The sequence below is a fragment of the Callionymus lyra genome, chromosome 6 (assembly GCF_982586985.1).
Source record: "Callionymus lyra chromosome 6, fCalLyr1.hap1.1, whole genome shotgun sequence".
NCBI lineage: Eukaryota > Metazoa > Chordata > Actinopteri > Syngnathiformes > Callionymidae > Callionymus > Callionymus lyra.
The window spans coordinates 889,035-904,034 of NC_141823.1; the positions used below are offsets into that span (position 1 = coordinate 889,035).

The window sequence follows — 15,000 nt, forward strand, 5'->3', positions numbered from 1 at the left end:
TACAGTAACTGCATGACCTGAATTTTATTCAACGACAGTTGACATCAGGGGTCACGACCTTTCTGCAGCGTGGACGGTTCAATGTTGACGGACTGACCTTCGTTTCCATCTTTATTAACACGTTTATTTTAATTAATTCATTAAACTTCTAGTAAACTCGTCACGAGACTCTACAGAGAAAACCTCTTCAGACAGTAGTAATCAATAGAACTGATCAATGATCGCTAACAAATCAATCATCTTCAGGTTCATCTTCTCTGGCGTCACACCCTCGACGAGAACATCCTGATCTCAACCCTCGGCTCCTCACCGTCCTCAGGATCTTCGTCTCACACTCGTCTCTGGGGGGGGGGGGCGAGCGAGGCGGGGTCAGCGGGTCGCCGACCGGCGTGGACGTCAGAAGCTTCTGCTCGCGGCTTCTTTTCAGCGTGAATGACGGCGGTCCGACCTTCTGCGGCGGGGACTCCACGACCTTCTGCGGCGGGGACTCCACGACCTTCTGCGGCGGGGACCTCACGACCTTCTGCGGCGGGGACCTCACGACCTTCTGCGGCGGGGACCTCACGACCTTCTGCGGCGGGGACCTCACGACCTTCTGCGGCGGGGACTCCACGACCTTCTGCGGCGGGGACTCCACGACCTTCTGCGGCGGGGACTCCATGTCGCCGCGACCTCTGAGGCGACTCCGGAGTCGAGCTGACGGACACGAACGTCAACGGGGAACGTTCTGTGCAGGAACCAGAGACCAAGACCCTCTACTCACCCTTCATGGCGGGACCGTCCGGGACCACATGAGTGACAGGTGTGGTCCGGTGACAGGTGTGTGTGGTCAGGTGTGTGTGTGGTCAGGTGTGTGTGTGGTCAGGTGTGTGTGGTCAGGTGTGTGTGGTCAGGTGTGTGTGGTCAGGTGTGTGTGTGGTCAGGTGTGTGTGTGGTCAGGTGTGTGTGGTCAGGTGTGTGTGTGGTCAGGTGTGTGTGGTCAGGTGTGTGTGGTCAGGTGTGTGTGTGTGGTCAGGTGTGTGTGTGGTCAGGTGTGTGTGTGGTCAGGTGTGTGTGGTCAGGTGTGTGTGTGGTCAGGTGTGTGTGTGGTCAGGTGTGTGTGGTCAGGTGTGTGTGGTCAGGTGTGTGTGTGGTCAGGTGTGTGTGTGGTCAGGTGTGTGTGTGGTCAGGTGTGTGTGGTCAGGTGTGTGTGTGGTCAGGTGTGTGTGTGGTCAGGTGTGTGTGTGGTCAGGTGTGTGTGGTCAGGTGTGTGGTCAGGTGTGTGTGTGGTCAGGTGTGTGTGGTCAGGTGTGTGTGTGGTCAGGTGTGTGTGGTCAGGTGTGTGTGGTCAGGTGTGTGTGGTCAGGTGTGTGTGTGTGGTCAGGTGTGTGTGTGTGGTCAGGTGTGTGTGTGGTCAGGTGTGTGTGTGGTCAGGTGTGTGTGTGTGATCAGGTGTGTGTGGTCAGGTGTGTGTGTGGTCAGGTGTGTGTGGTCAGGTGTGTGTGTGTGGTCAGGTGTGTGTGGTCAGGTGTGTGTGGTCAGGTGATCTGAGGCAGGAGAACACACGTCAACAACAACATCTGAGTAAACAATTGTTTTTCATTCAAAATATTTGACTTTAAAATGTCAATGATTTCACTGCTGCAGAGTTAGTCAGTCCCAGCGTGCCAGGGTTACTGAGAGGCTGGTTAATATAACACAGATGTTTATTCAAACACATCTGACTTCAGCCTCAACAACACGTTCATCTTGTCATCAGAACTTAAGATATTAATGATTCAAACGTATCAACAGAGTACACAGAACTACAACCTCCCATGATGCACCTGCCCTGAAACCAAATGTTTTTATTGACAAATACTTGATTGAAACATCTGAAGATCAATTTAACAAGATTCAACTGAAAATAAACAGTTGTGACGACGACGTCATGTGATGTTGCTTAAGATGATTGTGTTTTTCCAGCAAAAACACAATGAAGGTAATACTCGCGATAATTGAGGTAATACTCGCGATAATGAAGGTAATACTCGCGATAATTGAGGTAATACGCGCGATAATGAAGGTAATACGTGCGATAATGAAGGTAATACGCGCGATAATGAAGGTAATACGCGCGATAATGAAGGTAATACGCGCGATAATGAAGGTAATACGCGCGATAATGAAGGTAATACTCGCGATAATTGAGGTAATACGCGCGATAATGACGGTAATACGCGCGATAATGAAGGTAATACGCGCGATAATGAAGGTAATACGCGCGATAATGAAGGTAATACGCGCGATAATGAAGGTAATACGCGCGATAATGAAGGTAATACGCGCGATAATGAAGGTAATACGCGCGATAATGAAGGTAATACGCGCGATAATGAAGGTAATACGCGCGATAATGAAGGTAATACTCGCGATAATGAAGGTAATACGCGCGATAATGAAGGTAATACACGCGATAATGAAGGTAATACGCGCGATATTGAAGGTAATACGCGCGATATTGAAGGTAATACGCGCGATATTGAAGGTAATACGCGCGATATTGAAGGTAATACGCGCGATATTGAAGGTAATACGCGCGATAATGAAGGTAATACGCGCGATAATGAAGGTAATACGCGCGATAATGAAGGTAATACGCGCGATAATGAAGGTAATACGCGCGATAATGAAGGTAATACGCGCGATAATGAAGGTAATACGCGCGATAATGAAGGTAATACGCGCGATAATGAAGGTAATACGAGCGATAATGAAGGTAATACGCGCAATAATGGAGGCAATACTCACAATAATGAAGGTAATACTCGCGATAATGGAGGCAATACTCACAATAATGAAGGTAATACTCGCGATAATGGAGGCAATACTCACTATAATGGAGTTAATACTAACAATAATGAAGGTAATACTCACAATAATGAAGGTAACGCTCACAATAATGTATTAATACTTACAATAATGGAGGTAATACTAACAATAATGGAGGTAATACTTACAATAATGGAGGTAACGCTCACAATAATGTATTAATACTTACAATAATGGAGGTAATACTAACAATAATGGAGGTAATACTAACAATAATGGAGGTAACGCTCACAATAATGTATTACTACTTACAATAATGGCGGTAATACTAACAATAATGGAGGTAATACTAACAATAATAGAGGTAATACTAACAATAATGAAGGTAATACTTACAATAATGGAGGTAATACTAACAATAATGAAGGTAATACTAACAATAATGAAGGTAATACACATAATAATGGAGGTAATACTCACAATAATGGAGGTAATACTAACAATAATGAAGGTAATACACACAATAATGGAGGTAATACTAACAATAATGGAGGTAATACTAACAATAATGGAGGTAATACTAACAATAATGGAGGTAACACTCACAATAATGTATTAATACTTACAATAATGGAGGTAATACTAACAATAATGGAGGTAATACTAACAATAATGGAGGTAATACTAACAATAATGGAGGTAACGCTCACAATAATGTATTAATACTTACAATAATGGAGGTAATACTAACAATAATGGAGGTAATACTTACAATAATGGAGGTAACGCTCACAATAATGTATTAATACTTACAATAATGGAGGTAATACTAACAATAATGGAGGTAATACTAACAATAATGGAGGTAATACTAACAATAATGGAGGTAACGCTCACAATAATGTATTACTACTTACAATAATGGCGGTAATACTAACAATAATGGAGGTAATACTAACAATAATAGAGGTAATACTAACAATAATGAAGGTAATACTTACAATAATGGAGGTAATACTAACAATAATGAAGGTAATACTAACAATAATGAAGGTAATACACATAATAATGGAGGTAATACTCACAATAATGGAGGTAATACTAACAATAATGAAGGTAATACACACAATAATGGAGGTAATACTAACAATAATGGAGGTAATACTAACAATAATGGAGGTAACGCTCACAATAATGTATTAATACTTACAATAATGGAGGTAATACTAACAATAATGGAGGTAATACTAACAATAATGGAGGTAATACTAACAATAATGGAGGTAACGCTCACAATAATGTATTAATACTTACAATAATGGAGGTAATACTAACAATAATGGAGGTAATACTTACAATAATGGAGGTAATGCTCACAATAATGTATTAATACTTACAATAATGGAGGTAATACTAACAATAATGGAGGTAATACTAACAATAATGGAGGTAATACTAACAATAATGGAGGTAATACTAACAATAATGGAGGTAACGCTCACAATAATGTATTAATACTTACAATAATGGAGGTAATACTAACAATAATGGAGGTAATACTAACAATAATTGAGGTACCGCTCACAATAATGTATTACTACTTACAATAATGGAGGTAATACTAACAATAATGGAGGTAATACTAACAATAATGGAGGTAATACTAACAATAATGGAGGTAACGCTCACAATAATGTATTACTACTTACAATAATGGAGGTAATACTAACAATAATGGAGGTAATACTAACAATAATGGAGGTACCGCTCACAATAATGTATTACTACTTACAATAATGGAGGTAATACTAACAATAATGGAGGTAACGCTCACAATAATGTATTACTACTTACAATAATGGAGGTAATACTAACAATAATGGAGGTAATACTAACAATAATGGAGGTACCGCTCACAATAATGTATTACTACTTACAATAATGGAGGTAATACTAACAATAATGGAGGTAATACTAACAATAATGGAGGTAATACTAACAATAATGGAGGTAACGCTCACAATAATGTATTACTACTTAAAATAATGGAGGTAATACTAACAATAATGGAGGTAACGCTCACAATAATGTATTACTACTTACAATAATGGAGGTAATACTAACAATAATGGAGGTAATACTAACAATAATGGAGGTAATACTAACAATAATGGAGGTAATACTAACAATAATGGAGGTAATACTAACAATAATTGAGGTACCGCTCACAATAATGTATTACTACTTACAATAATGGAGGTAATACTAACAATAATGGAGGTAATACTAACAATAATGGAGGTAATACTAACAATAATGGAGGTAACGCTCACAATAATGTATTACTACTTACAATAATGGAGGTAATACTAACAATAATGGAGGTAATACTAACAATAATGGAGGTACCGCTCACAATAATGTATTACTACTTACAATAATGGAGGTAATACTAACAATAATGGAGGTAACGCTCACAATAATGTATTACTACTTACAATAATGGAGGTAATACTAACAATAATGGAGGTAATACTAACAATAATGGAGGTACCGCTCACAATAATGTATTACTACTTACAATAATGGAGGTAATACTAACAATAATGGAGGTAATACTAACAATAATGGAGGTAATACTAACAATAATGGAGGTAACGCTCACAATAATGTATTACTACTTAAAATAATGGAGGTAATACTAACAATAATGGAGGTAACGCTCACAATAATGTATTACTACTTACAATAATGTATTACTACTTAAAATAATGGAGGTAATACTAACAATAATGGAGGTAATACTAACAATAATGGAGGTAATACTAACAATAATGGAGGTAATACTAACAATAATGGAGGTAACGCTCACAATAATGTATTACTACTTACAATAATGAAGGTAATACTAACAATAATGGAGGTAATACTCACAATAATGGAGGTAATACTAACAATAATGGAGGTAATACTAACAATAATGGAGGTAATACTAACAATAATGGAGGTAATACTAACAATAATGGAGGTACCGCTCACAATAATGTATTACTACTTACAATAATGGAGGTAATACTAACAATAATGGAGGTAACGCTCACAATAATGTATTACTACTTACAATAATGAAGGTAATACTAACAATAATGGAGGTAATACTCACAATAATGGAGGTAATACTCACAATAATGGAGGTAATACTAACAATAATGGAGGTAATACTAACAATAATGAAGGTAATACACACAATAATGGAGGTAATACTCACAATAATGGAGGTAATACTAACAATAATGGAGGTAATACTAACAATAATGAAGGTAATACACACAATAATGGAGGTAATACACACAATAATGGAGGTAATACTCACAATAATGGAGGTAATACTAACAATAATGGAGGTAATACTAACAATAATGAAGGTAATACACACAATAATGGAGGTAATACTCACAATAATGGAGGTAATACTCACAATAATGGAGGTAATACTTACAATAATGAAGGTAATACTAACAATAATGGAGGTAATACTCACAATAATGGAGGTAATACTCACAATAATGGAGGTAATACTCACAATAATGAAGGTAATACACACAATAATGGAGGTAACGCTCACAATAATGTATTACTACTTACAATAATGAAGGTAATACTAACAATAATGGAGGTAATACTCACAATAATGGAGGTAATACTCACAATAATGGAGGTAATACTAACAATAATGGAGGTAATACTAACAATAATGAAGGTAATACACACAATAATGGAGGTAATACTCACAATAATGGAGGTAATACTAACAATAATGGAGGTAATACTAACAATAATGAAGGTAATACACACAATAATGGAGGTAATACTCACAATAATGGAGGTAATACTAACAATAATGGAGGTAATACTAACAATAATGAAGGTAATACACACAATAATGGAGGTAATACTCACAATAATGGAGGTAATACTTACAATAATGAAGGTAATACTAACAATAATGGAGGTAATACTCACAATAATGGAGGTAATACTCACAATAATGGAGGTAATACACACAATAATGGAGGTAATACTCACAATAATGGAGGTAATACTTACAATAATGAAGGTAATACTAACAATAATGGAGGTAATACTCACAATAATGGAGGTAATACTCACAATAATGGAGGTAATACTTACAATAATGAAGGTAATACTAACAATAATGGAGGTAATACTCACAATAATGGAGGTAATACTCACAATAATGGAGGTAATACTAACAATAATGAAGGTAATACACACAATAATGGAGGTAACGCTCACAATAATGTATTACTACTTACAATAATGAAGGTAATACTAACAATAATGGAGGTAATACTCACAATAATGGAGGTAATACTTACAATAATGAAGGTAATACTAACAATAATGGAGGTAATACTCACAATAATGGAGGTAATACTCACAATAATGGAGGTAATACTCACAATAATGAAGGTAATACACACAATAATGGAGGTAACGCTCACAATAATGTATTACTACTTACAATAATGAAGGTAATACTAACAATAATGGAGGTAATACTCACAATAATGGAGGTAATACTCACAATAATGGAGGTAATACTAACAATAATGGAGGTAATACTAACAATAATGAAGGTAATACACACAATAATGGAGGTAATACTCACAATAATGGAGGTAATACTAACAATAATGGAGGTAATACTAACAATAATGAAGGTAATACACACAATAATGGAGGTAATACTCACAATAATGGAGGTAATACTAACAATAATGGAGGTAATACTAACAATAATGAAGGTAATACACACAATAATGGAGGTAATACTTACAATAATGAAGGTAATACTAACAATAATGGAGGTAATACTCACAATAATGGAGGTAATACTCACAATAATGGAGGTAATACACACAATAATGGAGGTAATACTCACAATAATGGAGGTAATACTTACAATAATGAAGGTAATACTAACAATAATGGAGGTAATACTCACAATAATGGAGGTAATACTCACAATAATGGAGGTAATACTTACAATAATGAAGGTAATACTAACAATAATGGAGGTAATACTCACAATAATGGAGGTAATACTCACAATAATGGAGGTAATACTAACAATAATGAAGGTAATACAAACAATAATGGAGGTAACGCTCACAATAATGTATTACTACTTACAATAATGAAGGTAATACTAACAATAATGGAGGTAATACTCACAATAATGGAGGTAATACTAACAATAATGAAGGTAATACACACAATAATGGAGGTAATACTCACAATAATGGAGGTAATACTAACAATAATGGAGGTAATACTAACAATAATGAAGGTAATACACACAATAATGGAGGTAATACTCGCAGTTGTACTTCAGTAACATTAGTGACTTTAAAGACTGGATGAAGAAGCTGCTTCTGCTCGAACAGTTCGATTGATCGAGTCTGACTCACCTCTACCTGGACACGTGTCTTCTCTTCATCTCCAGGACAAGAAAGTCTCCAGAAAACAAACTTCTCGTCGCACCTGAACCTCCACGAACTTCTGTTTATCAGCTGAGACCTGCGCGCGCACCGGACGCCGCAGCATGCAGCGCCCCTGCTGGCGCGGAGGAGGAGCGCAGGGGCGGGACTCGTTGTCAAGGTGATGATCTATAAGCTCGATAAGATGCTGATCGAGTGAAGCTCGTGTTTGAAGCAACACAACAAGTCACGACGCTTTTAAACCTCAACATCAAAACCACGAGTCACGTGGTTGTTGTGTTAGTGCCTGTGTGTCGTCATAACATGTTTACATTGAAAATCATTTTAATGTGTGTCGTCATAACATGTTTCCATTGAAAATCATTTTAATGTGTGTCGTCATAACATGTTTACATTGAAAATCATTTTAATGTGTGTCGTCATAACATGTTTCCATTGAAAATCATTTTAATGTGTGTCGTCATAACATGTTTCCATTGAAAATCATTTTAATGTGTGTCGTCATAACATGTTTACATTGAAAATCATTTTAATGTGTGTCGTCATAACATGTTTACATTGAAAATCATTTTAATGTGTGTCGTCATAACATGTTTACATTGAAAATCATTTTAATGTGTGTCGTCATAACATGTTTACATTGAAAATCATTTTAATGTGTGTCGTCATAACATGTTTACATTGAAAATCATTTTAATGTGTGTCGTCATAACATGTTTACATTGAAAATCATTTTAATGTGTGTCGTCATAACATGTTTACATTGAAAATCATTTTAAAATCATTTAAAAATAATTTAAAAATCATTTTAATCGTATGTTGAATTAATCTAAATTCTAAATATTCTTATTGTTGTCATTTAATGTCAACATCATAAACATGATTGATCTGTTATTGATTATATATGATATATTATCTACTATTTTCACATTGAACTAAAAATTTGTTTTATATATTGCAATTAAAATAATTACCTATATTTAAAAAAATAATTAATTTTGAAAATATTATTATTAAATTCAATTAATCGAAAAAATACAACGATGTTGTTAAAATTAAACGTAAAAATAAATGAATTTATTAAGAAAATGTTTTTAATGATCAAAAGTAAACTTTCAAGAACAAATGATTAAATGTTGAAGATCTTGAATGAACTGTGACCCCGCCTGACGACAGCAGGGGGCGCTGTGTGACCGCAGAGGTGAGGCCAGGTGAGCGTAAAACACGCTCGCGAGCTTCACGACGAGCACGTGACCGTGTGCGCGTGAACATACATGACTCCGCGCACGAGGACAGATGTTGACGCCGTCGCGTCATTGGAGGAGCGCTGGTGATTGACAGGTGCAGCCCCCGCCCCCTCCAGATGTGCGGCACCTCTGGACTCAACAGGACGTCAGAGGTTCTGCGGACTGGACTCGTCCTGTCGAACCACGTGACCAGAACCACAGGATCTGGACGCACCTGCTGGTCGCGGGGCTGCGGAGACTGAGGGGCGGGGCCAGGATCCGGGATCTGAGCGCGAGCTGGGAGCGGTTCTGCATCACTGGACCCGCGCGCCAGGCTCGGTTCTGGTCCGTCCGTCGCTGGACCTGCAGGTCACGAGCATCTGAGGAGTATTGGCAGTGGTCAGTGGAGGCTCGAGCAGAACCTGTGAGACGCTGCAGCAGATCTTCATCCTCCTCATCCTCCTCTTCCTCACCATGACGTCTCTGTCCGGGTCCAAGGACAGAACCGTCAGCAGCAGGTCCAGGAAGTTGACGGTAGATCTCACTCTTTTGTTTGATCCTCATCCTCTGGTGTCTTATTCACTCCAGTGTCTCTCGCTCTTCTCTCACTCTCTGGTCCTCACTCCAGTCTCACTCTCTGGTCCTCACTCCAGTCTCACTCTCTGGTCTTCACTCCAGTCTCACTCTCTGGTCTTCACTCCAGTCTCACTCTCTGGTCTTCACTCCAGTCTCACTCTCTGGTCTTCACTCCAGTCTCACTCTCTGGTCTTCACTCCAGTCTCACTCTCTGGTCTTCACTCCAGTCTCACTCTCTGGTCTTCACTCCAGTCTCACTCTCTGGTCTTCACTCCAGTCTCTCTCTCTGGTCTTCACTCCAGTCTCTCTCTCTGGTCTTCACTCCAGTCTCTCTCTCTGGTCTTCACTCCAGTCTCACTCTCTGGTCTTCACTCCAGTCTCTCTCTCTGGTCTTCACTCCAGTCTCACTCTCTGGTCTTCACTCCAGTCTCACTCTCTGGTCTTCACTCCAGTCTCACTCTCTGGTCTTCACTCCAGTCTCTCTCTCTGGTCTTCACTCCAGTCTCACTCTCTGGTCTTCACTCCAGTCTCTCTCTCTGGTCTTCACTCCAGTCTCACTCTCTGGTCTTCACTCCAGTCTCTCTCTCTGGTCTTCACTCCAGTCTCACTCTCTGGTCCTCACTCCAGTCTCACTCTCTGGTCCTCACTCCAGTCTCACTCTCTGGTCCTCACTCCAGTCTCTCTCTCTGGTCTTCACTCCAGTCTCTCTCTCTGGTCTTCACTCCAGTCTCTCTCTCTGGTCTTCACTCCAGTCTCACTCTCTGGTCCTCACTCCAGTCTCTCTCTCTGGTCTTCACTCCAGTCTCACTCTCTGGTCTTCACTCCAGTCTCACTCTCTGGTCCTCACTCCAGTCTCACTCTCTGGTCTTCACTCCAGTCTCACTCTCTGGTCTTCACTCCAGTCTCTCTCTCTGGTCTTCACTCCAGTCTCACTTTCTGGTCTTCACTCCAGTCTCACTCTCTGGTCCTCACTCCAGTCTCACTCTCTGGTCCTCACTCCAGTCTCACTCTCTGGTCTTCACTCCAGTCTCACTCTCTGGTCTTCACTCCAGTCTCTCTCTCTGGTCTTCACTCCAGTCTCACTCTCTGGTCTTCACTCCAGTCTCACTCTCTGGTCCTCACTCCAGTCTCACTCTCTGGTCCTCACTCCAGTCTCACTCTCTGGTCCTCACTCCAGCCTCACTCTCTGGTCTTCACTCCAGTCTCACTCTCTGGTCTTCACTCCAGTCTCACTCTCTGGTCCTCACTCCAGTCTCACTCTCTGGTCTTCACTCCAGTCTCAATCTCTGGTCTTCACTCCAGTCTCACTCTCTGGTCCTCACTCCAGTCTCAGTCTGTGATCTTCACTCCAGTCTCACTCTCTGGTCCTCACTCCAGTCTCACTCTCTGGTCCTCACACCAGTCTCACTCTCTGGTCTTCACTCCAGTCTCTCTCTCTGGTCTTCACTCCAGTCTCACTCTCTGGTCCTCACTCCAGTCTCACTCTCTGGTCCTCACTCCAGTCTCACTCTCTGGTCCTCACACCAGTCTCACTCTCTGGTCCTCACTCCAGTCTCACTCTCTGGTCTTCACTCCAGTCTCTCTCTCTGGTCTTCACTCCAGTCTCACTCTCTGGTCCTCACTCCAGTCTCACTCTCTGGTCCTCACACCAGTCTCACTCTCTGGTCCTCACTCCAGTCTCACTCTCTGGTCTTCACTTCAGTCTCATTCTCTGGTCTTCACTCCAGTCTCACTCTCTGGTCTTCACTTCAGTCTCATTCTCTGGTCTTCACTCCAGTCTCACTCTCTGGTCTTCACTTCAGTCTCATTCTCTGGTCTTCACTCCAGTCTCACTCTCTGGTCTTCACTTCAGTCTCATTCTCTGGTCTTCACTCCAGTCTTATTCTCTGGTCTTCACTCCAGTCTCTCTCTCTGGTCTTCACTCCAGTCTCACTCTCTGGTCTTCACTTCAGTCTCACTCTCTGGTCTTCACTCCAGTCTCTCTCTCTGGTCTTCACTCCAGTCTCTCTCTCTGGTCTTCACTCCAGTCTCTCTCTCTGGTCTTCACTCCAGTCTCTCTCTCTGGTCTTCACTCCAGTCTCACTCTCTGGTCTTCACTTCAGTCTCACTCTCTGGTCTTCACTCCAGTCTCTCTCTCTGGTCTTCACTCCAGTCTCTCTCTCTGGTCTTCACTCCAGTCTCTCTCTCTGGTCTTCACTTCAGTCTCATTCTCTGGTCTTCACTCCAGTCTTATTCTCTGGTCTTCACTCCAGTCTCTCTCTCTGGTCTTCACTCCAGTCTCACTCTCTGGTCTTCACTTCAGTCTCACTCTCTGGTCTTCACTCCAGTCTCTCTCTCTGGTCTTCACTCCAGTCTCTCTCTCTGGTCTTCACTTCAGTCTTATTCTCTGGTCTTCACTCCAGTCTCTCTCTCTGGTCTTCACTCCAGTCTCACTCTCTGGTCTTCACTTCAGTCTCACTCTCTGGTCTTCACTCCAGTCTCTCTCTCTGGTCTTCACTTCAGTCTCATTCTCTGGTCTTCACTCCAGTCTCACTCTCTGGTCCTCACACCCGTCTCACTCTCTGGTCTTCACTCCAGTCTCTCTCTCTGGTCTTCACTCCAGTCTCATTCTCTGGTCTTCACTCCAGTCTCTCTCTCTGGTCTTCACTCCAGTCTCACTCTCTGGTCTTCACTCCAGTCTCTCTCTCTGGTCTTCACTCCAGTCTTATTCTCTGGTCTTCACTCCAGTCTCACTCTCTGGTCTTCACTCCAGTCTTATTCTCTGGTCTTCACTCCAGTCTCTCTCTCTGGTCTTCACTCCAGTCTCATTCTCTGGTCTTCACTCCAGTCTTATTCTCTGGTCTTCACTCCAGTCTCTCTCTCTGGTCTTCACTCCAGTCTTATTCTCTGGTCTTCACTCCAGTCTCTCTCTCTGGTCTTCACTCCAGTCTCATTCTCTGGTCTTCACTCCAGTCTTATTCTCTGGTCTTCACTCCAGTCTCTCTCTCTGGTCTTCACTCCAGTCTTATTCTCTGGTCTTCACTCCAGTCTCTCTCTCTGGTCTTCACTCCAGTCTCTCTCTCTGGTCTTCACTCCAGTCTCACTCTCTGGTCTTCACTTCAGTCTCTCTCTCTGGTCTTCACTCCAGTCTCTCTCTCTGGTCTTCACTCCAGTCTCACTCTCTGGTCTTCACTTCAGTCTCTCTCTCTGGTCTTCACTCCAGTCTCACTCTCTGGTCTTCACTTCAGTCTCTCTCTCTGGTCTTCACTCCAGTCTCACTCTCTGGTCTTCACTCCAGTCTCATTCTCTGGTCTTCACTCCAGTCTCTCTCTCTGGTCTTCACTCCAGTCTCACTCTCTGGTCTTCACTCCAGTCTCTCTCTCTGGTCTTCACTCCAGTCTTATTCTCTGGTCTTCACTCCAGTCTCTCTCTCTGGTCTTCACTCCAGTCTCACTCTCTGGTCTTCACTTCAGTCTCTCTCTCTGGTCTTCACTCCAGTCTCTCTCTCTGGTCTTCACTCCAGTCTCACTCTCTGGTCTTCACTTCAGTCTCTCTCTCTGGTCTTCACTCCAGTCTCTCTCTCTGGTCCTCACTCCAGTCTCTCTCTCTGGTCTTCACTCCAGTCTCACTCTCTGGTCTTCACTTCAGTCTCTCTCTCTGGTCTTCACTCCAGTCTCTCTCTCTGGTCTTCACTCCAGTCTCTCTCTCTGGTCTTCACTCCAGTCTCTCTCTCTGGTCTTCACTCCAGTCTCTCTCTCTGGTCTTCACTCCAGTCTCTCTCTCTGGTCCTCACTCCAGTCTCTCTCTCTGGTCTTCACTCCAGTCTCACTCTCTGGTCTTCACTTCAGTCTCTCTCTCTGGTCTTCACTCCAGTCTCTCTCTCTGGTCTTCACTCCAGTCTCTCTCTCTGGTCCTCACTCCAGTCTCTCTCTCTGGTCTTCACTCCAGTCTCACTCTCTGGTCTTCACTTCAGTCTCTCTCTCTGGTCTTCACTCCAGTCTCTCTCTCTGGTCTTCACTCCAGTCTCTCTCTCTGGTCCTCACTCCGGTCTTCACTCCAGGTGACTGTAAAGCTGATCTTCTCTCCTCAGATGTCCGACACGTCTCCCACCAAATCTTCCTCCTACTTCCCGGACTCCTGGTACCGAAAGCCTTACGAAGAGACCTCCAGGTCCGGCTCCCGTCCCGCCCCTGAAGGTTCCGGCTCCATGCCGAGCTCCACCGGCACCCCTTCCCCAGGGTCAGGGATCTCGTCCCCGGGATCCCTGTCAGGGTCTCCTGGGACTATCTCACCAGGGATCGGCACCGGATCCCCTGGTTCCCTCGGTGGATCTCCGGGCTTCGGCACCGGTTCTCCGGCCTCAGGCAGCGGCAGTTCTCCGGGCAGCGAGAGAGTCTGGTGTGAAAACTGCAACAACCGTCTGTCGGAGCTGAAGAGACAAGCGCTGAAGCTGCTGATCCCAGGACCCTGTTCCAGCAAGGTAGACCTTTGACCTCTTGACCTCTTGACCTGTGACAGTTGATGACACATAACACGCATATTAATACACACATGTTAACACACACACACATATTAATACACACATGTTCACACACACACCTATATTAATACACACACACACATACACACACAAATATTAATACACACATGTTAACACACACACATATTAATACACACATGTTAACACACACACATATTAATACACACATGTTCACACACACACCTATATTAATACACACACACACATACACACACACATATTAATACACACATGTTAACACACACACACACATATTAATACACACATGTTAACACACACACACCTAAATTAATACACACATGTTCACACACACACCTATATTAATACACACACACACAAATATTAATACACACATGTTAACACA

General features: G+C 41.8%; 2 protein-coding genes across 2 annotated transcripts in view; one reads left to right on the forward strand and one right to left on the reverse strand.

Annotated features, from left to right (window-relative positions):
- LOC148076147 (PWWP domain-containing DNA repair factor 3A-like) overlaps positions 1-1,200 on the reverse strand; it is a 6,541-nt gene extending 5,341 nt beyond the window's left edge. Inside the window, exons 1-2 of the mRNA XM_087793767.1 lie at positions 764-1,200; positions 311-696 (exon numbers count right to left, since the gene is read on the reverse strand). Of these exons, the coding sequence (XP_087649893.1) occupies positions 311-696; positions 764-770 (393 nt within the window). The 5' untranslated portion in view covers positions 771-1,200. The remainder of the gene's footprint in view (positions 1-310; positions 697-763) is intronic.
- An 8,476-nt stretch (positions 1,201-9,676) lies between these two features.
- The window catches only part of kif26ba (kinesin family member 26Ba), a 57,496-nt gene continuing 52,172 nt past the window's right edge, over positions 9,677-15,000 (forward strand). The window contains exons 1-2 of the mRNA XM_087792986.1: positions 9,677-10,075; positions 14,187-14,576. Of these exons, the coding sequence (XP_087649112.1) occupies positions 10,016-10,075; positions 14,187-14,576 (450 nt within the window). The 5' untranslated portion in view covers positions 9,677-10,015. The remainder of the gene's footprint in view (positions 10,076-14,186; positions 14,577-15,000) is intronic.